Genomic DNA, 20,617 nt, shown 5'->3' on the forward strand with positions numbered 1-20,617 from the left:
AATGGGGATAATAATAAGATACAATTTGAAGTTTGTATTACAGATAAAAATTTGGAAGATATATAACAGCTCCTGCCCCAAAATTATCAGTAAGTTATAACTCTTAATGGGTATGTTTTTTTTCTATCTATACAATTATTCCTTAAGCACTTACATGAAAACTGATATTATTAGTTTACATTTTTCTCTGCCAATTTCCTATTCTCAACCAGATTAAAAGGTGTTTAGGAGAAGCAACTCTGTCCTAGAGTAGGGTATTCTCTTCTACATGATAGGTACTCAATAAACATTTGTTGGTTTTATTGATTACAAAGGGCAGCAGCTGAAAGTTAAACTCACCATTCATTATGTAAAAAAAGAACTTTGAGCAGATCCAGGCTGCCAACTACTGCTGATCCCTGGTGGATAATCCTCATTGCATGAGGACTTGTTCATATGACTGTTCTACATGCAGACCCAGGAACTCCGAAGAGCTTGCCACTATCTGATCAACGTTTGGGTGGGATGAGGGTAGAAAGTCCATTAGTATTCAGTTCTTTCTTCTAATCCACTTTCCTACCAGCACCTTTCTGCCCTTTTTGGGGAAACCTCAGTAGAGCTAGAGGAGGGCTAGCTGTTGCAGCCTCTTTTATAAGATAAAGAGCCTCCAAATGCAAGTGGTTCCAAGAAGAAACAGAATCCTAACAGTTGAAAAATCCACTTCGCCGTACTTTGGCAAATTATGGCTTCTTCTTTTAGGTTTGCTTCATCTCTCTCTCCCAGACATACATTCAAATTTAATGTCTAAATAGTGAGTAAATACCTCAAAGGAGAATATTGGAGGAATAGTATTCTCAGCCTCACCAAAATTGGCTTTAGGTTGATGCTGAAAAGTAAAGAAAGAGAATGCCATTTCTAAGCAGAATGTGAATTCAAGCACTGATGGTCAATAGTGATTATATCTTGATAGTTTCTCAGAATTTTATAGGAATAACATTTGTTCCCTAACTTAGGTTACATGATATTAGCTGTCCCAATCCAGAACCACCTTTAATCCTTTATTGTAGAAAGCACTTCATCTACTTTTCAGGTATTTTTCAGAGGGAAATGATCTGTATATAGCTATACATTTTCTGTGACTGTGGGAGGAGGTGAGTTTCAGGATCTTCCTACACTGACATATTGGATGGCAGCTTCTTAGTTTTAATAGTTCTAATTATTTTTTCTGTGGGTTCTTTAGGATTTTTGATACATAACATTATGTCATCTGCAGAGTTTCAATTCTTCCTTTCCACCTTAGGTGCCTTTTATTTGTTTTTGTTGCCTCGTTGCTCCAGCTACACCTTCTACTCTAATGTTGCATAGAAATAGTAAAATTGGGTGACCTGTCTGATTTCTGATTTTAGGGTGACGGTGTTCAGTCTTTTACCCCTGAGCATGATGTCTTCTGCGGTTTCTTTATAAATGTCTTTCAGGTGTTGAAGAAATTTCCCTTTATTACTACTTTTATTTTTTTATCATGAAAAGGAGTTGGATTTGTTAAATGCCTTTTCTGCATTAATTAAGAAGATGGTGTAACTTTTTTCCTTTATGCTGTTCATATGGTATGTTACATTAATTTATTTTCACATGTTGAAGCATCTTTGCATTCTTAGATTAACACTCACATGGTCCCTTCTTGGACTCTGTGAGTCTGCTGCTGTTTTGTTCCTTCAGTTTTGCTTCATTGTTATACTCCACAAATGAGGGAAATCATTTGGTACTTGTCTTTCTCTGCCTGGCTTATTTCACTGAGCATAATATCCTCCAGCTCCATCCATGTTGCTACAAATGGTAGGGTTTGTTTCTTATGGCTGAATAAAATTCCATTGTGTATATGTACCATATCTTCTTTATCCACTGGTGAGGGGGGGGAAGGTGGGGGAGGAGGGAGGGAGAAGGGGATTGTGGGGTATCATGATTGGTGCACATGGTATGTGTGGGGTCATGGAGAAGACAGTGTACTTCAGAGAAGACAAAGAGGGACTCTGTCATCTTACTACACTGATGGACAGTGACTGCAATGAGGTATGGGGGGACTCAATAATAAGGGTGAATGTAATAACCACATTGTTTTTCTTGTGAAACCTTCATAAGAGTGTATATCAATGATACCTTAATAAATAACTCACATGGTCAAGTTATGCAACCCTTTAGATATGCTGCTAGATTCAGTTTGCTTGTACTTTCTTGAGAATTTTTACATCTATATTCTTAAGGGATATTTATTTGTAGTTTTCTTTTTCTTATGAAGTCTTTGGTTGGGTATCAGGGTAATCCTGGCCTCATAAAGAAATTAGGAAGTATTCTCTTATTTTTCAGAAAAGTTTGAGAAGAATTGGTTTGGAGCCAAGTCTTCTTTAAATGTTGGTAGAATTCCCAGGGAAGTCATTTGGTTCTGGATTTTACTTTTTGGGGAGGTTCTGGATTACTGATTCAATCTCTTTATTTGCTACAAGTTTGTTGGGATTTTCTGTTTCTTCAGTCAGTTTTAGTAGTTGTGTCTTTGTAGGAATTTTTCTGTTTCATCAGAATTGTCTAATTTGTTACTTTACAATAGTTCCTACAACTGCTGTATAAACATTTTATATCTATAATTAGTAGCCATCACCTCTTCTGTCCTTTGAGACTTCCCTAGTTTTTTCTTCATTGGTCTGCTTAAAGTGATGTCAATTTTGTTGATTTTTTAAAATAACCACCTTTTGTCCATAGATTCTATCCACTGTTTTTCTGCTCCTTCTCATTTATCTCCATTGTAATTTTTATTGTTTCTTTCTCTTTTGGGGTATGCATTTAGGTTGATTTTAGTGTTCTAGTTTTTAAAGGTATAAATCTAGGTTATTGATTTGAGGTCTCTCTTCTCTCCCCCACTTTTTAAAAATTGAAGTATAGTTGATATACAATATTGGTTCCAAGTATACAACATAGTGTGCCACAGTTATCTACCTTATTGAGTGCCTGCCCCAGTAAGTATAGTTGCTACCTGTCAGCATAGAAAGATATACAGTATTACTTATATTCTCTATGCTGTACTTTCATCCCTGTGACTAATATATATTATAGTTGAGATTTTGTGCCTCTTTATTTCCTTCACCTGTTTATTTCTTCTCTTTAAATGTAAGCATGTATAGCTGAAAGTTTCCTTCTGAACATTAGTTTCACTGCATCCAACAAGTTTTAATATGTTCTGCTTTTGTTTTCATTCATCACAAGATATTTTCTAATTTCCCTTCTAATTTCCTCTGTGACCTGGTAGTTAACTATATAGTTCAATTGACATATATTTGTGAATTTTACAGATTTCCTTATTGATTTCTAGTTTCATTCCACTGTAGGTGGAGAAAGCGCTTCGTATGATTTTAGTCTTTTTAAACTTACTGAGATTTATCCGTGGGCCAACATATGGACTGTCCTGTAGAGCAGTCTATGTGCAATAAAGAGGAATGAGTATTCTGGTGTTCTTGGATAGTGTCCTATATTTGTCTATTACATAAATTGATTTATAGTATTTTTCAAGTCCTCTATTTCCTTGTTGATTTTCTGTTTAGTTGTTCTATCCAGTATTGAAAGTGAGGTATTGAAGTCTCCATCCATTAATGTAAAACAGCCTACTTCTCCCTTCAACTTTGTCAGTTTGTTTTTCATATATTTTAGTGCCCTGTTTTAAATGTTTTTATGCTCATAATTGTCATATTGTCTTGATGGATTGATCCTTTTATCAGTACTTTATGATCTTTCTCTGCTGTAACCATTTTGAGTTTAGATTCCACTTGGTTTAATATTAGTATGGTGATTCTTTTGGTGACTGTTTGGATATAAGACATTTTCTATCTTTTCACTTTCAATCTATTTGTGTCTTTGGATCTAAAGTGAGTCTTTTATGGACAGTATATAGTTGGATCATGGTTTTTGGTGTTTTTAAAAAAAATGCAGTCTGACGATCATTGCCTTTTAGTTGGAAAATTTAACAATGCACATTTAATGTAATTGCTGATAAACAAGGACTTACTTCTGCAATATTGCTATTTGTTTTACATATGTGTTATGCTTTTTATTCATCTATTCCTCCATTGCTACCTTCTTTTGCATTGTGTTTTTTTGTAGTGTACTGTTTTGATATTCTGTTTTCTGTATACCTTTTACCTAATTTCATCATGATGACGTTTAAGACCCTAATTGATAGCCGTACAGTTTGAGTTAATTCCAGTTTAGTTTCAATAGTATGCAAAACCTTTCCTCCTATACAGCTCTGTCCCCTCTACACTGTTCTTGTCACAATTGCATGTACATATATGTGAGCCTATTAACATAGATTTATCATTATTGTTTCTTGCGTTTGTCTTATAAATAATATATGAAGGAAAGAGGAGTTGCAAACCAAACATGAAAATAATATGGGTGTGAATATAATATTTACCTGAATAGTGATCTCCTGTGTTTTTAATTTTTTCCCTATGACTTCAGTTTACTGTCTAGTGTCCTTTCATTTTAGCCCAAAGGATTCCCTTTCCCATTTCTTCCATGGCACGTCTACTGGCTACAAACTCCTTTAGCTTTTGTTGATCTGAGAATATCTCGATTTCATCTTCTTTTTTGAAGATAGTTTCCTGGATATTGAATGTTTGGTTCCTTTTGACACTTTAAAACCCCACTGTTTCCTGGCTTCCATGGTTTCTGATGAGAACTGGCATCGTATTGAACATCTCTGTATATGACAAACCACTTCTCGCTTTCTGCTTTCAATATTTCTGTTTTTCAACAGTTTGATGATAATGTGTCCTGCTATGGACCACTTTTAGTTTATTCTACTCGGAGTTCACTGAATCTGTTGTGTAATGGTTTTCAGCAACTTTCAGAAGTTGACCGTTATTTCTTTAAATATACTTTCTGCCCATTTTCTTCTTTCCTGTTTTCCTGAGAGTCCCAGTGTATTTGTCAGTCTTCTCACTAGTATTCCACAGCCCTCTAGGCTCTGTTATTTTTTTCTTATTCATTTTTCTTTCTGCTCTTAAGACTGAATAATTTCAGTTGATCTATCTTCAATCAGAAACAATTGACTGAGTATTTCTTCTGCCTATTTAAGTCTGTACCCTACTAGTGAATTTTTCATTTCAGTGATTATAATTTTCAACCACATAATTTATATTTTTTCCTTTTTACAATTTCTATTTCTTTATTGATATTTTCAGTTTAATGAGACATCATTCTCATGGCTTCTTTCAGGTATTTGTCCATAGCTTCCTTTATCATGTTGATCATATTTTTAAAAAACCGATTTAAGTCTGTTCAGTAGGTCCAAACCATGCTGTATGTCAAGGGCAGTTCCTATAAAGGAACAGGAACCTGCAACAGGAATGTTGGCTGCCATCCTCAAGGCTGCTGCAGCACTTGGAATGGAGGATGGTAATAAAAGGGCAAACTGATATGCTACAGAGCTCTTCTACCAAAATTCTGGAGCTTTTTTTCTCTTTATAAAGCATTCCCCTGGATGTTGTAAGTTGTTTTATTAGACTCCAGAGTTCCTAAAAAACGATTCCCTAAAACTCTGACAGTTTTTGCCAGGTTATTAATAGTGCTTTTATGGCTGACTGCAATGAAAGAATTGGGTGGTTGCAACTGTACTGTCCACAAAGACAAAAATATTTACTATTTGGATTTTAAGAGAACATTTATTGACCTCTGTTCTAGAAATCTTTATACAGAATTTATATTAAAATGTGTTTTTAATGAATGCTTGCATGGATGGATTGATGGATAAATAATGGATGAACAAGAAAAATGTTTTAGTTATATTTTAGCATGAGGTTATCAGATGTAGACATCTATGTGCATCTTGTTAAGCATCAGATAAAAACTAGGAATTATATTCTCTTAGAGAAGAAGAAGAATTCATTGATCATCTTTGGAGTCACTATTTTTACTTTCAGGTCACTATTCTATCCAAGAACGGTGGTGGTCTATTAAAACATTCCTATTGTTATCATAAGCTGTTTTTTGTTTTTTGCAGTTTGTTTCTTTGTTTTTTAGGTCACAGCATATATTATGCATTATTAATGTATCCAAGAGTGTTGTTTATTAAAGCATGGAATAGGCCATGGTCATATAGTTGCGGGGAATTGCTAACTTGATTTCATCTTCTTAGTATTGCTACCTGTGGTAATGTCCTTTCATCCTTAATGTCCCTTTTAAGAGAATGATTCTCCTCTTTGCATTCCCTTAAGCACCCCAGCCTAAGATGTTGGGATCTGTTCTTCCTTCCCCTTCTTCCCATGTAAGTTCTATAGTTTTAAAAAACAGCCAACTTCAGCCACATTGTTGCTCCTGCCCCTCATGACACCCATTCATTAACCTACTTTCAGTCACGTTTGTAATACCTTCCTTGATCTGTACCCTCTTTGAAAACCAATTTGTTCTATGATTATGTTATTATTTCTTATTTAATGCTTTCAGTGTGAGGGAAGTAATAGAATACAAAGTGTATGAACATGAGACTCAGAAAATAGAAGGAAACAAATGATTGTCAGGAAAATATAAATTACTCAGGTTTAAGTTTTAATCTCCTCACTTTTTTTTAATCTGATGTTATTACTGTAACCATGGTATCTTTTTCATTCTGGCCCATAAGAATTCTATTTTTAAAAAGGTATGGTGGCTTTTGTTTTTGTTTTTGTCAACCTTATCTTTGTTAAAGAAATATTAAGAGCTGTTAACAATATCTAAATGCTGACTGTTCTTAGTTGAGGACATTGTTACCAGAGCAACTGGGGCTTCAGCTAGATGCCACGAACTAAATTTAAAAGTGTTCTGGTCATAAGAGTGAATTCATAAAGGCAAATGGCTAACGGAGTACCCATTTCTGTGTTCCCAAAAGATTATTTAAGGAACATAGTGTCATAAGTCCTGAGATTCACTCACCAGACCGCTTTAAAAAAAGACACACAGTGGTGTTTCTCAAAAACGTACTACTTTGGCAGGCAATATTCCCCCTCTGGTAATTAGTGAAACAAAATGTCCATGTAAAAATACAGAATAATATAAAATTGCTAATCTCAAATTCATCTCTACATTGGGAGCTCCATAAGGGCAGAAATTTCTCTGTATTGCTTTGTTTTGTTTTCCAGTGTTGTATGCTTGGTGTCTAAAAGAGCAATGGTACATAATGAGTTAAATGTATGTTTGAATAAACAAATTAGTTTAGTTCAGTCTTTTTGTAATAGCAGAGGATATGTTACACATCTATTAAATTGTCACATTTTCATGTCCCTATCTTTTCAATATCATGAATAAGACAGTGACAGTTCAAGGGTTAACATGAAAAAGATAATTTAGCTCTAGGTAAGAGCTGAAGAATATATGAATTATATGCTTAAAAATTATAAAGTTGTACTATACTTAAATACAAATCCTGTACCCCTCAACCTTAAAACATATTTCACTTTTTCAGAACTTAACTTTGGGTATATTCTTTGCCAACTCCCAGTCTAATGTGTATAAAAACAATGAGTTCTTGGGTTCCGTAGAACTAGGTTTGATAGTGGAAATGCTGACAAATCCTTATTCCAGATGCCAGTGGAATGAAGTGCGTTTACCTCTAGCAAATGCTGATGTGGAGATTTAAGACTATATGAGAAATCAGTAAAGTTGCTCAGGAGAGTTTTATCGTATTATTCATTGAACTCAGTATGTGGTGCAGTAATTGCTTCTGGTATCATTTATCTTTTCTTAGATGAGGTTATTATTTATCCTTGTGCTGTGTGAAACAGAAAGAGAGTCTAAAGAAGAATCATAACTCGATGTGAACTATCTTGTGACACAGTGTAGCTGGAGATAGGAATCACGGCTGGAAAATGTGTCTTACTTATCAGAATTAAATATGGAGAGAATAGTATTTGACATTGTGGAGATCCATAAATACTAAAAGGAGGCACTCAGACCACATATTTTTTTACTAGTAATAGGAAAACCTGTTTAAAATATATATCTAAATAGACTTTAATCTCATAAGGATCAACACATTTATTTGCCAATGACAGAAGTTTTCTTCTTAGCTTATGGGTGAAGAAAATCAAGTTAATAGGTAGGACGGTAACTTCGAAAAGCAGAATTAATGAGATGTAAGCAGCATAATAATTTTTGAAATTTTTCCCCTGCTTTTGTACCTTGTTCATATATATCCCTCATATGCTTCCTACTCTCCTAGCTAATCACTAACTTTCACCTTATTTTTTCCCAATGTTCATGGGAGTTTATGTGAAAAATATACCACAGATATTTTGGAACAAAAATTTTAGAGAATGGTGACTTAATAATGTAAATGGGGTAAAAACATTTTTTAGACACTCGCATATTGCTGCCTGAATTGGCTGGGCTTAGAATATGCTATGTTCACAAATTACTAAAATCCTTCTATGTTAAAAATACATGCTCTTATTTGGAAAGGATATAATTTGGGATATAGAAAATTAGTTTTCTGGATTATATATTTCCTTATATTCTTTCCTACAATGTTGTTTTGATTGCATTGTTTAGTTAGGAAATTTTTTGCCATTTGCATGCAGTACATTAGTTCAGTGGCTAATCCCAGTTGATTGAAAAAATAATAAAGCCATATAACCAATATGAAGTTATCAAATGAGCTATGAGCAATTATGCTTTCACTTGGAGTTTGGAAATGTTCACTAGAAACCATTTAAAGTGAGGAGAGTGTGGAAGCAAGTGATTCAGAATCCTGACTCTTTGAGTTGTATGTTGCCTGTTGTTCTTGGCCAAAATACTTAGCACCCCTCTCCTCAGTTTCTTCATCTGTAACACAGAAATAATAATGTTACTGACCTAACATGGTTGTAATGAGGAATAAATTAATCCAAGGAAAGCACTTAGAACAGGGTGTGGCACAAATTGGGTGCTGGGAAAATGTTAGATAGTACTGTTATTTAGGGTCTGGACCTTGACAAATGGTAAGTCTTTGTGACCTTTAAATAAAAATATATGCATTCATTTATTTATAAATAGGAAACTGACTGAAACCAAAGCATGAAGTTGACAGAGCTAACCAACATGCCTCCTTTAATTCCCACACCACTAGCCAGAAATTCTCAGGCTGTCCCCTCCTCTGCAGGGGAACATGGTCTCCTCTTAACCCTATGTGCTTAGAGTCCTTCGTTAACCCTATGCCCATGGGTTAGGAACCTGAGGCTCTGTCGCCACTGTACCCAAATGCTATAGAGGAGCTTAGCTGTATTATAATTGTTTTCCTTCAAGTTAAAGTTCCCTCGGCTTCGCCATTTGACCAGAGCAATCTCTTTCCATTCAGTTCATTACAACAGCCATCTTACCTGTAAGCCTACTATGGGTCTGGTGATGTTTGGTGCTTTTAACGCAAATTTAAGTAACTATCTTGCCATATAAATTGCTCGAGTTTAGTTTAATAGGTATATATGTAAAATTAGCACTCACAATTCAATATGATAAATTTTATGATAAAAGTATTCAAAAGCTGTGGGAGAACCATTAAAAGACACACCCGAAAATGCCTGAAATGTGAATACCCAGCACAGGAAAGCTGTTTAGCTGCAGGGTTCTCTCCTCTTCCAAGGTAAGACAAGCAATTAAATTGTGATCCATGGAAATGTGTTATCTAACTAAAAGACTATCAGCTTAGAAAGAGCAGAGAAGACAATGGACATAATAAACCTCAGGATGGAAGGGGACTCTGACACAGTTGTAGAACTCCATGTATGCCTGGGGAATAAATTTTATATGTGATCACATGGTACAGAAAAATAGACAGGATCCTAACTTTTCTTTTACTGTCTGGTAAGACCAACTATGTAGCTTTGAATTTAGTTTCAGATACATTTTTGAGTCCTATGTGTTTGACCTAATTCCATTTAAAAATCCAACATGTATGGATTTTCCACAAATGATCTTATAGTATAGAAAGCAACATAAAATAGTGGGAAAAGTATATATTTTAGAATTTAGAAAACTTAAGTTCAGCTCTCTTCTTTGTGTCTGCTTAAGTAGTCTTTATCTCTTCTTAGCTATACTATGACCTGGGGAAATTATTTAATCTCTCTGAAAAATGCCAACTGTAAAATAGTCCTAATAAAACTCATTGAAGCATATGAAAAGATGTTCAGTATCATATCTCCTTAGGGAACTGTGAATTAAAACAACAATGAAAAGATACTACATACCTGTTAGAGTGGCCAAAATCTAGAACACTGACAACATCAAGTGCTAGTGAGGGAGTAGAGTAACAGGAACTCTCACTAATTGCAGGTGAGAATGCAAAACAGCACAGCCACTTTGGAAGACAGTTTGACGGTTTCTTACAAAGCTAAACATACTCTTTCCAGATGATCTAACAATTGAACGCCTTGGTATTTAACCACATGAGTTAAAACTTATATCCATACAGGCCTGCACATGGATGTTTATAGCAGCTTTATTCATAATTGGCAAAATTTGGAAGCAACCAAGATGTCCTTTAGTAGGTGAATAGACAAACTATAGTACATCCATAATGGATAAATAAACATTTGGGCCATAATGGAAAGTTATTCAACACTAAAAAGAAATGAGTTATCAAGCCATATAGAAACATGGAGAAAGCTTAAATGCATATTACAAAGTGAATGAAAGAAGCCAATCTAAAAAGGTTACATACTATTATGAATCCAACTATAAGACATTCTGGAAAAGAGAAAACTATAGAGACAATAAAGGAGATCAGTGGTTGCCAGGGGCCAGAGGGGAGGGAGGGATGAATAGGCAGAATACGGAAGATTTTTAGCACAACTATTCTGTATGATACTACAATGGCGGAAAACAATATGTGATTATACATTTGTCAAAACCCATAGAGAGTACACTGCAAGAGAGAACCCTAATGTAAACTATGATTTCGAGTGATAATGATGGGTAGGTGTAGATTCATCAAAACTAAAAAATGTGTCACTCTGGTGAGGTATATGATAGTGGGGTTGGCTGGGCATTTGTGGAGCCCAATGAGCCTTCCATTCAATATTATTGTGAACCCAAAACTGCTCTTAAAAAAAAGTCTGTTAAAAATCCATGGAAAAGTATTGAGAAGCCGAAATAATTAATTAATATTAAGAAGCTGGTATTTACCAGGTTTTTAAAATTTCGTTCTTAGAACAACTTTAAAAGCATTGCTACATCCAGTTAGAGTTGAGAAAACTGAGTTAGGGAGTTCACTAACTTGTCAATCAATTTATCAATTTATTCCATTAATATTTCCCTAGCACCTACGACAGGCCCAGCATTGTGTTAGGCATGGGAGGCACTACAATGAATCAGCATGGATGTTGTATTCCAGGGAATTGAGACAGGAAGCAAGTAAGCCAGTGAATAAATAAAATAATTACAGATGAATTAATTACTGACACGAAAAATAAAACTGATGTAAGGAATAACAGGATTCTCTTTAGGAAAATAGTTCATGGAAGTTTTCACATTCCATTTGAGCCCCAAAGGAAGCAAGGGAGCTCGTCACTGAAGGTGGTTATAGACAGATTCAACTCGTATGATTTCCAAATGCTCTGATAGACAATGAGGGTGAGTCCCTAGCTTTTGACCTGTGAACACTGGAGTCATTTACCAAGATGAGAGTAAGTGATAGAACCATAGGTTTCAGGGGTCGTGACGAGAAATTTGAAGGCTGTTCTATTGGATGTTTTGAAGTCCTGGTGGAAATAAAATTTAATATAATTCAATTCTTTAAGAAGCTCATTTTTATCACTCTGTAGTGATAAGATAAAAGAAAATGAAGCAAGGATGATGCTTCAGTGACTGGCTTCAGTAACTGGGTAGATGATGGTACCATTTTCTGAATACGGATAAAACTGAAAAGGTACGGAGGTGTTGGGAAAAGAAGAATTCCACCCAAGGCATGTTCAGTGTGAGATGTCCATGAGACAGTGAATGGTGCTGACCAGTGGTGCTGGGTATGTATGCCTAAGGCTCACGGGGAGAGGTCTGGGCCAGGTATATACATTTAGGGGTTGCCAGCCTAAAGATGTTGAATTCCGTGTGTGTGGATAAGCTCATGGAGGGACAAATTTAAGAAAAGAAGGTAAGAGGGGCCATAACCAAGTCTGAGGGATCATCAGTAAAGTAGAAAAGAAATAGTAACAAAGGATCCTGAGAGGGAGTTGCCATGGTGCAAGGGGAAGGCTGAGGCAGAATGATGTGGCAAAGCCTAGGGAGCAGGGTGTTAGGTAAGAAGGTCGGGGGTGCGGGAAGTCAATTGCACAAATGCAGCTGAGAGACACTGAGTGAAAAGAGAACAGAACCATACCTATTAGATTCAGCAAATTAAAAATGGTTAGTGCTTGTGTCAAGAATCAGAACTTAAGTGTAGGGACTGGTCTAATGAGCAGAGTGCCAGTTACTCTATAGTAGTAGACAGAGGCAAGAGAAAATGACCCTAGATAAATGGGTTCGTTGGGTTCTGTGTTGGGAAGGTAGGACTATCTCCTGTGATTGCTTTTATTTTCTTCCTCAAGTAGTCAACAAAGTATTCAAGTAGAAAGGTGTGAGTATAAAGAAAAACAGAGGAAATGTTCTTCTCATAGAGTTGGAAACACCCTGCCATAAAACATTAGAGGCTATTAATTTTTACTGTAAATAATTAGCAGTGTTCAGCTCTTCAAGGGTAGGTACAGAGAAGATAAAAAGTCATGTAAGGCATGGTGTTTGTGAAGCCAAGGACTGCAGCACCAAAGGGGGGAGGGAGGTGAGAATGAGTACAGTAAAACAATTATATTAGGGGACCCGGGGAGCTAGGCTGGATAATGAAGTGAGGTTAGGAGGCGGTTGATGGACAGTGGGAAAGTATGGTAGTCACTGGGTTAGAGGTCTTTACGGGAATGAAAATGGTAAGCATGGCTGTGAATGGATAATAGCTAGATGAATGGGATTTTGGAAATCCTAACTTATAGGTAGATCATTTCCTGGAAAAATTCAGAGTGCAGTTGTGATCAGGGGAAAGGAAGGCTAAATTCCAATGGGAGAAAGGATTTGGCAATGAGGAGGTAAAAGGATTCTCTGAGCACTTAGTCAAACATACACATTTTTAACGGGGCTGCTTTGCAGAGCCTTACAGGACTTGACTTCTCACTCTCCATTCGCACCTTGCTCAGCTAACTGCCGCGCTGACTGGACGTGGCTTCAGCCACACCCATGGCCATTGTCCTCTCCCCAGAACACTCTGGTGTGTTGGCCTCAGGGATTTTTGCTTTCTGTGTCCTTGGCCTGAAATGTTCATCTTTCATATTTTCAGATGGCTGGACTCCTCGGCTGTTTGATTCTACCTCATCCCTCATTTCCTTAGAAAAGGCTTCCAGACATATTATTCAATTTTGTCTAGACTTCTCTTATCTTGCCAAGTACCCTGTAGTCATTCTGTGTTCTGTTGCCCTATTTTATATTTTAATGCCATTTATCAGAATCTGAAGTTATGTGTTCTATTTGTTTAGGTGCTTATTATTGGTTTCCTCCTGTGTATCATGAATTTCATGACTCAGGAATTTCTCTTTTGTATGGAGAAGGGCTGGCTCCTAGTAGGTACTCCCCAAAAATGCTGTTGGATGAATTCATAAGCACTTGTAAATGTTAGTTTCCTTTCCTATGTTTTAAAGTAAGTGACTGCTTTTCCTCCTGTAAGTAAATACAGTAGTAGTAGTTTTTATGGTTATTTGGACAAAATGTAATGATATATATAAAAGACCCTGCTCCAGTTTTAACATATTAAGCAATTAAACAATGACTTTTTTCATTCTTTCAAAAGATCCCATTGAAACAGCATTCCAGGTATTCATTAAATGGTAGAATTCAAATTGGGGTATTATAATCATGATGAAATTATATTTTATATAGCATATAATACATCACACTTTATATTATTTATTATATGTGATATAAGATATATGGTATAAGCTATGTGATATGTCACACTATATAGTCATGCTAAAATTATTGTAGTTAACTCTTCTCTTGGGAAGCACAAATATTCCTCAGATGATCTGCCTTCTTAGTATTTCAAGCTACATTAATTACAATTAGAAGAAAAAATTGACCATTGTCCTAAATTTATGTGAAATTTTCTAGCTAATATGGGAAAACTGTAATTCTGGTAGTAAATTTCATGACTAACTGACACCTTGTACCTTCCTGTTCACTGTTTCCAGGAAGAACCCTACGTCCTGTTTAAGAAGTCTGACAAACCGCTCTATGGGAACGATCGATTTGAGGGCTATTGCATTGACCTGCTCAGAGAGTTATCTACGATCCTTGGCTTTACGTATGAAATCAGGCTTGTGGAGGACGGCAAATACGGGGCCCAGGATGATGCTAATGGACAGTGGAATGGAATGGTCCGTGAACTAATTGATCATGTAAGTCCCTGGTCTCATTATTTATTACCGTTGATAGTGCCGTAAGATTTATTTATTTATTTTTGATGGTCAGGAGTTAGTAATGGTGAAGAGCAGTAATATATTTCAAGTATGTAATTCCTTTAGTTATTGTATTCAAAATGTACATTATTTTTGTAACTAAATATAAAGAATCAAAAGGGGATGTATAGTTTTATTAGACAGCTATGTCTGCCTTAAATTAACTAGTATTTAGTGATTTAATCTCATGAAATATTTGGTCTTAATTTGTAAATTGGAATGTGGTTTCCCAACAATGAATTTCTTTTTCACTTTTATAGTGGTAACTTCCTAATCAACAGAAGGAATGAGTGAGGCAAACTAAATTTCATGATCAAAATTTCCTAAACTAAGATAGGATGATTCTTATCTTTGGAGATGTGAGAAATCTGTCAAAAAAGCATAATATAGGATACCTGATAAATATAAAGCAAGAATATTAAGCACATTGAAACAGGAAGACAGATATTTTATTTTATTTATTTTTTATTAAATAAGCCAGGCATTCTTTCTTGGCCAGGAAAGCATTATTTCTTAGTTGTTAGTATCAATTAACTCATCTCTTTCAAATAAACTCTTATTTTTTAAAATGTCATTATATTGCATTTGCCTTTATGTTTTGTAATAATAAGTTTATTTTGACATTTTTCCATAATATTAAGGCATATAGTTATTACTAAAACCATACAAAATGACAGAAATAATTTTCTTTTAAAAATTATTGTGAACTATACAATAAAAATCCTTACCAATGGAAGTAGAAAATATAGGTGATTTCTACAGCATTTTGAAAATACTTTATTGCTATTAATTACAAAATTCATTACCAAGAATAAGGGAATAAGGGAGACGTAGCTATCTATCCATCTATCTGTCTATCTAAAAGGAGATATTAGGCTTTGGCAGAAGAGCAATACAAATAAAGAATCATTAAAAAAAATTCTGTTTTCTTCAAATCTTTAAAATGTTTATTTTAATGTTTTGAAATTTACTCAATAAGGCCCTAAATTCTAGACTTTATCAATTATTCCCAACAAATTCTGCTTAAGTGGTACATTTATATTTTAACTTCATGAAATCCACTGAAGATGATGAAAATATTGGAATAGATAGATTAGTTCCTATTATAGGAGTAACTCTCAGAAACCTAACTCAAGCTGGTTTAAGCAAAAGTGGTAATTTATTGGTTTGCATCTTTATAAAGTCCAGTGGTAGTGTGACTAGATGCAGAGTATCAAAATTTAATCTCCGTGATCTTTTGCCACAATTTAATCTTTGCTTCCCTGTATTTATTTCACTCTTAAATATGTGCCTCTCCATAGGTAGCAAGAAAAATTGCCAGCCGAAGTTCTAGATTAACCATCCAGGTCTAAATACAGTACCTGGACCCTATCATTTCATCAAGAGAGCCCAAATTTAGTTTTATTGCCCTGACCTAGGTAATACACTAACTCCTGAAGCAATTATTCTAGTCAGAAGGAAGTGATGTACCCATTGGACACCTGGGTACAGACTCATTCAAGAAACCAGGAGGTGGGGCCAGCCTCCTTTAACCTGGATTTTAGATCACCAGTGTCTTTATGTATATATTTGTCATATGTGCTTAATTAGTGCTTTTGAATTAAGCTTTGGGATTCAAAATGGATTACAAGTTTTATTTTTCTAGAATGTATTCCTTTTTGATTTACTATATATAGTTCTTTAAGGAAATTGAAGAACAGAAAGTGAAAGTTAAGAGATCATGATTTAGAGCTGTGGCATAAAAGATAATAGTGCATGAAATAAGGGGATAGGAAGGGGTATTATTATTTGATATTTATTTCTCTGAAAATTATTTTTGGTTTTGAATTGAGACCATGGATGAGGCCTTCTCGTTATTTGATCCTTTCACCCTTCTTGGTGCTGCACCTGTCCCTTCGGCTTCTGGTTTTCCCTTGCAGAGTTCTGCCCTGTTATACGAACTCTTTCTTGGTTAGTTAGTCTTTATAGAGATACTAGCCTTCCTCATATCTCATCTTGTTGGCCTAGCCTTGGTTTTTAATATTTAGTGTGAGTCATTTTAAATAAGAATGATGACGATAATCAATAGATTTTTCTTTGTAAACCTCAGCCTGATTTGCATAATCATTAATATACTAATTTTTAGTGTGATAGTAACTCTTACCGATAATCAGATCCATGCCCTGAACTTCTTCTCCCTCTACTGACTTTCTTTGGCCATGTTTAGCCTTTCTCATAGCTTGATTATCATTCTTATACTGAAAATTCAGTATTCTACATCTTCAGCCTTGAGCCTTAGGCCCATCTATCTACCTCTGGTATATTTTCCACCCCATAAGCAGCTCAAGTTAGCATGTTCCAGACTGAATTCATGATTTATCTTCCCTGAACCTGTCCCCTCTGAAGAATTTCCTGTATCAGGACATGCCAAAACTATTCAATAGATTTCCCAAACCAAAAATTTACTAGTCATTTTTGAATTACTCTTCATTCCACCGTGGTTTATTGAATGTGCTCCTTAAATAATGCAGGAAGCTGCCCACTTTCTCCATCTCCACTGTCACCTGGAATAATATCCTAATATGAGAATCTTGCCCTCCTTAACTTTATTCTGTACTTATCTTTCGAGTCTTGTTTCAGAAAGAAAAATCTGGTCATGCCCTTCTCTTGTGTTAAATCTTTCAGTAATTTGCATTGTCCTAAGGATATAGGATCAACTATATAATAAACTTATAAACCCTTCCACATTTTGGTTAATGCTTATCTTCTTCCTATCTAATGCAAATCTTCGTTCTGACCTTCCTAGCCGTCTCCACCCTGCCCGCTGTGTTGGGAAGTTCTTCCTTATGGAGTAGATCAACAGGGCGCCCCAGCCAGAGATGCAAGGGAAGGAGGAGAGTGAGATCCGGGTATTTATTTCCCTCCTCACTTCCTGAGATGTTGCCTGGAGCTGGCTGGTCCCTACACTGAATGTCACAGTTTCTTGGTATGATATCTGCTCTGCACAAATCTCTCTCTTGTTCGCAGTTCCAATTTATACCCACATAGCTTGTTTCTTTGGATCTGGGGTGGTTACAACTCATCCACTACTGGTTTCCTGCACCATCCTTAAAATTTCCCTGTATCGGTGGTTCTCAGAGCGTGTTCTACAGATTTGCAGAATCAGAACCACTTTCAAGCTTGTTAGGATTGCAGATTTTTCAGGCCTTACCCTGGACCTGCTGGATCTGAAGCTCTAGGGTGGAGCCCCAAAACCTCTATTTTAACAGAGCTTCACGGTGATTCTGATGTTCGTTCAAGAATCAACCCTCCACCCAGAGTTGTATAATTAGTCCCTTTGTAGAAAAACCCTGCTCAGTTACCTCCAGCTGAGCGCGCCAGCTGTTTTCTCATGAGGCCTCCGCTGACTCACCTGTCTGTCCTGTCACCTCTCCTGCTGTCCCCAGCTCTGTCTGCGCGGGCTTTGTTCGGTCTTGTTCTCCCGTGCTTGCAGGCTGGTCCTGCGTCCGCAGCATTCTCCCCAGACTCCATGCAGTTCACCTCATCTGAATCACTTCCGCTTAGCCTCGGAAGCGCTTCCTCAGTGCGGCTTCCACACCCCACCCCAGGAGTTCCTCCTGCTGCCAGTGTCCACGCTACTCTTCTTACATAGCACCTGTCACACTTTATTTTACTTACCAGCTGAATATCTGTCCTACTTACTTCCATGTAGGTTGTATGGTAGTTGTCAATCAAGCCTATTTAAGATGCAAATGTCAGAAACATGGCTAAAACTAGCTTCTACAAATGTATTTTTTTAAAAGCCTCACATGGTGAAACATGTGTGCTTCTCATTTCAAGTGCAGCTGGATTCAAGGCCTGAGTATGCTGGTAATGCCTGGCCTCCCTTTACTGCCTTGTTATCCGCTGGCTCTCTTCTCCTCTCTATAGGTCTTATTCTTAAGCACTTTCTTTCCATATGGTGACAAAGGCAGCCCGTGGGAGCTCTAGGCCAGTGGTTCTCACCTGGCGGCAGGTTTTCCTCCTAGAGACGTTGGCAATACTGAAAGATGTTTTGTTACTGTCATGACTTACTGGGTGCAGGAGATGAGGTTACTGCAGAAGCTAGAGGTGCTCAGCCCAAAAACAATGCACAAGATTTTCCCTCACAACAAAGAATTATTTGGCCCAAATATCAGCCAGGCTGAAGCTGAGAAACTCTGCTCTATTCTTAACTGGTTCTTAGAGTTCCGTTTTTGCAGAGACAGAGGGCTCCTTTGACCAAAATTTCAGCAAAATCCATGGTGGGTGGCTGGGGTGCGGTGGGATGGGTGTCGATTGGATCAGCTTAGACCACATGCTCATCTGGATGGGGCTTGGGGGCTGCTAGTTGGAGCAGCGAGGTCATGTGTCCACACCTAGAACTGAGAGAGAGATCAGCCCACCGAATTATGCTACTTGGTTTCAGAGGGCCTTGGGTGCAGCGACAAGTAATATTTATTTTATACCAGGACATACCAGGACCCATATGTGCCAGTCCACATCCTAGGTTTTCTAGGTTTTATTAAGAAAGGGAGATAACTATCACAAGGGTGTATTTGTGCAAGTGTTTTGATGGGGAAATATAATTAAAAACAAAACCTCTTCCCAACACACTCTTTACATAAAGGAGATGAAAAAGAAAATAATGTTATTATTGAATAAATATTAAACTAGAATGTGCTTCACACTATAGGCAATTCACTTAGATACTGCAAAGACAGAAAGAAGTCTCATCCTTTATATAGCCATGCAGGTACAACTCATTACATACATGTTCTCAAGATAAACAGTGACTAGTCTCAAGTAAGATTTGAAAGCACCGAAGTTGATCCTAAATTCATTTGGTAATTGGAGTGACCATCTGTTTTAATTAATTGGTTTATCCAATAGAAAAATATATTTCTCCTGTCTTTATGACAAAGGTAGTTGTTAGGCTCCCATCCACCATAGTTGGGCTCCCATTGTCCCACAGAAATTTGGAAATAGGGTGCTATCTTCCTTGGCAATTGTACTTCAGAGATACTTCCCAGATCCTTGTAGAAACGTGGCATTCCTGGGTGATAAGGCTGGCAAGAGGCTTAATTAGCTTTTTTAAAGTTTATATACATTTCAAACAGAAAGAGAAAGGGCTTTCAATTATAGGTTTTCTAACTTAAACGTTCTAAGACAACAGGAGATCTCTTCCCTTCAACAAGAAAACTGAGCCTCTAATGTTTAATTTATTTTTACCCTTAGTTGCAAATCTTTGTTATTTTAGGAAAAGCTAGTTTTACCACCTTCTTCTCCATCCTCCTTTCTGAGAGGAACTTCAGTGTACAGGCTTTAGTATGACTTTTAAATTCTTTATGACCTAACCAGGGATGATTCTCGGTAGTGCAATACGAAGATAAGAGCTCAGAAAGCTACTAAGAGGAAGTGGCTCTCTGAGGCAATCAGTCCTTGAAAAATGACAGGACTTCCCCGTGAAATCACCCTCCTCCCCCCTTTATCTCCACAGCAGGCTGCACAGCCTCGTGTACTAGCAAGTGCTTGGTAAGGCAGATGTGGGTTCAAATCCTAATCCTTCTACTACATAGTTTTATGTGTTGGGCACATTGCCTTAAACTCTTTGAGCCTTAATTTTCTCAAAATTAAAATAGAAATAATAATATCATATTAATAATTTAGGAAGATATATATAAATTTCCTAATGAAGTACCTGATATATAATAAGAGATATATCTAGTAAGTCCAAACTGTATGTCTTCTTAGTTATTCTTTCTATTGTACTGTTTATGAGCATTCTTTTTGAGGGCTAAAATGTAAAACATTTAGACCCTATTAAATAAGAAAAATGTAGGGGTTGTTATTGCTATGGATATTAATTTTGAATTAAATCATAGTCAATAATATCAACATTCAGTTTAATAGTAAAGCTTATTAATTGGGATCTTTGTGTTTGAATATCTCATTGCCTCCCTGCAGAAATGATCTATGTCTTATGAATGTTGGTTTTATATTCAAATTAATTAAACATAGGGAAGAATTAATTCACATTCACTGTTAGATTAGCAATAGACAAGATTAGTTGGGAGAAAATGATGTTTGGGATACAAGCAAAACAGAGACACCTAATT

The 20,617-nt window shown here is 36.3% G+C and overlaps 1 protein-coding gene across 7 annotated transcripts in view; it reads left to right on the forward strand.

Annotated features, from left to right (window-relative positions):
• Window positions 1-20,617, forward strand: part of GRIK2 (glutamate ionotropic receptor kainate type subunit 2) — a 588,905-nt gene that overhangs the window by 411,106 nt on the left and 157,182 nt on the right. For all 7 annotated transcript variants that reach the window (XM_036890423.2, XM_036890420.2, XM_036890419.2 and 4 more), the window contains one exon: window positions 14,235-14,441. In XM_036890423.2, coding sequence (XP_036746318.1) covers window positions 14,235-14,441 — 207 coding nt within the window. The remainder of the gene's footprint in view (window positions 1-14,234; window positions 14,442-20,617) is intronic.

The sequence above is a fragment of the Manis pentadactyla genome, chromosome 12 (assembly GCF_030020395.1).
Source record: "Manis pentadactyla isolate mManPen7 chromosome 12, mManPen7.hap1, whole genome shotgun sequence".
Lineage (NCBI taxonomy): Eukaryota > Metazoa > Chordata > Mammalia > Pholidota > Manidae > Manis > Manis pentadactyla.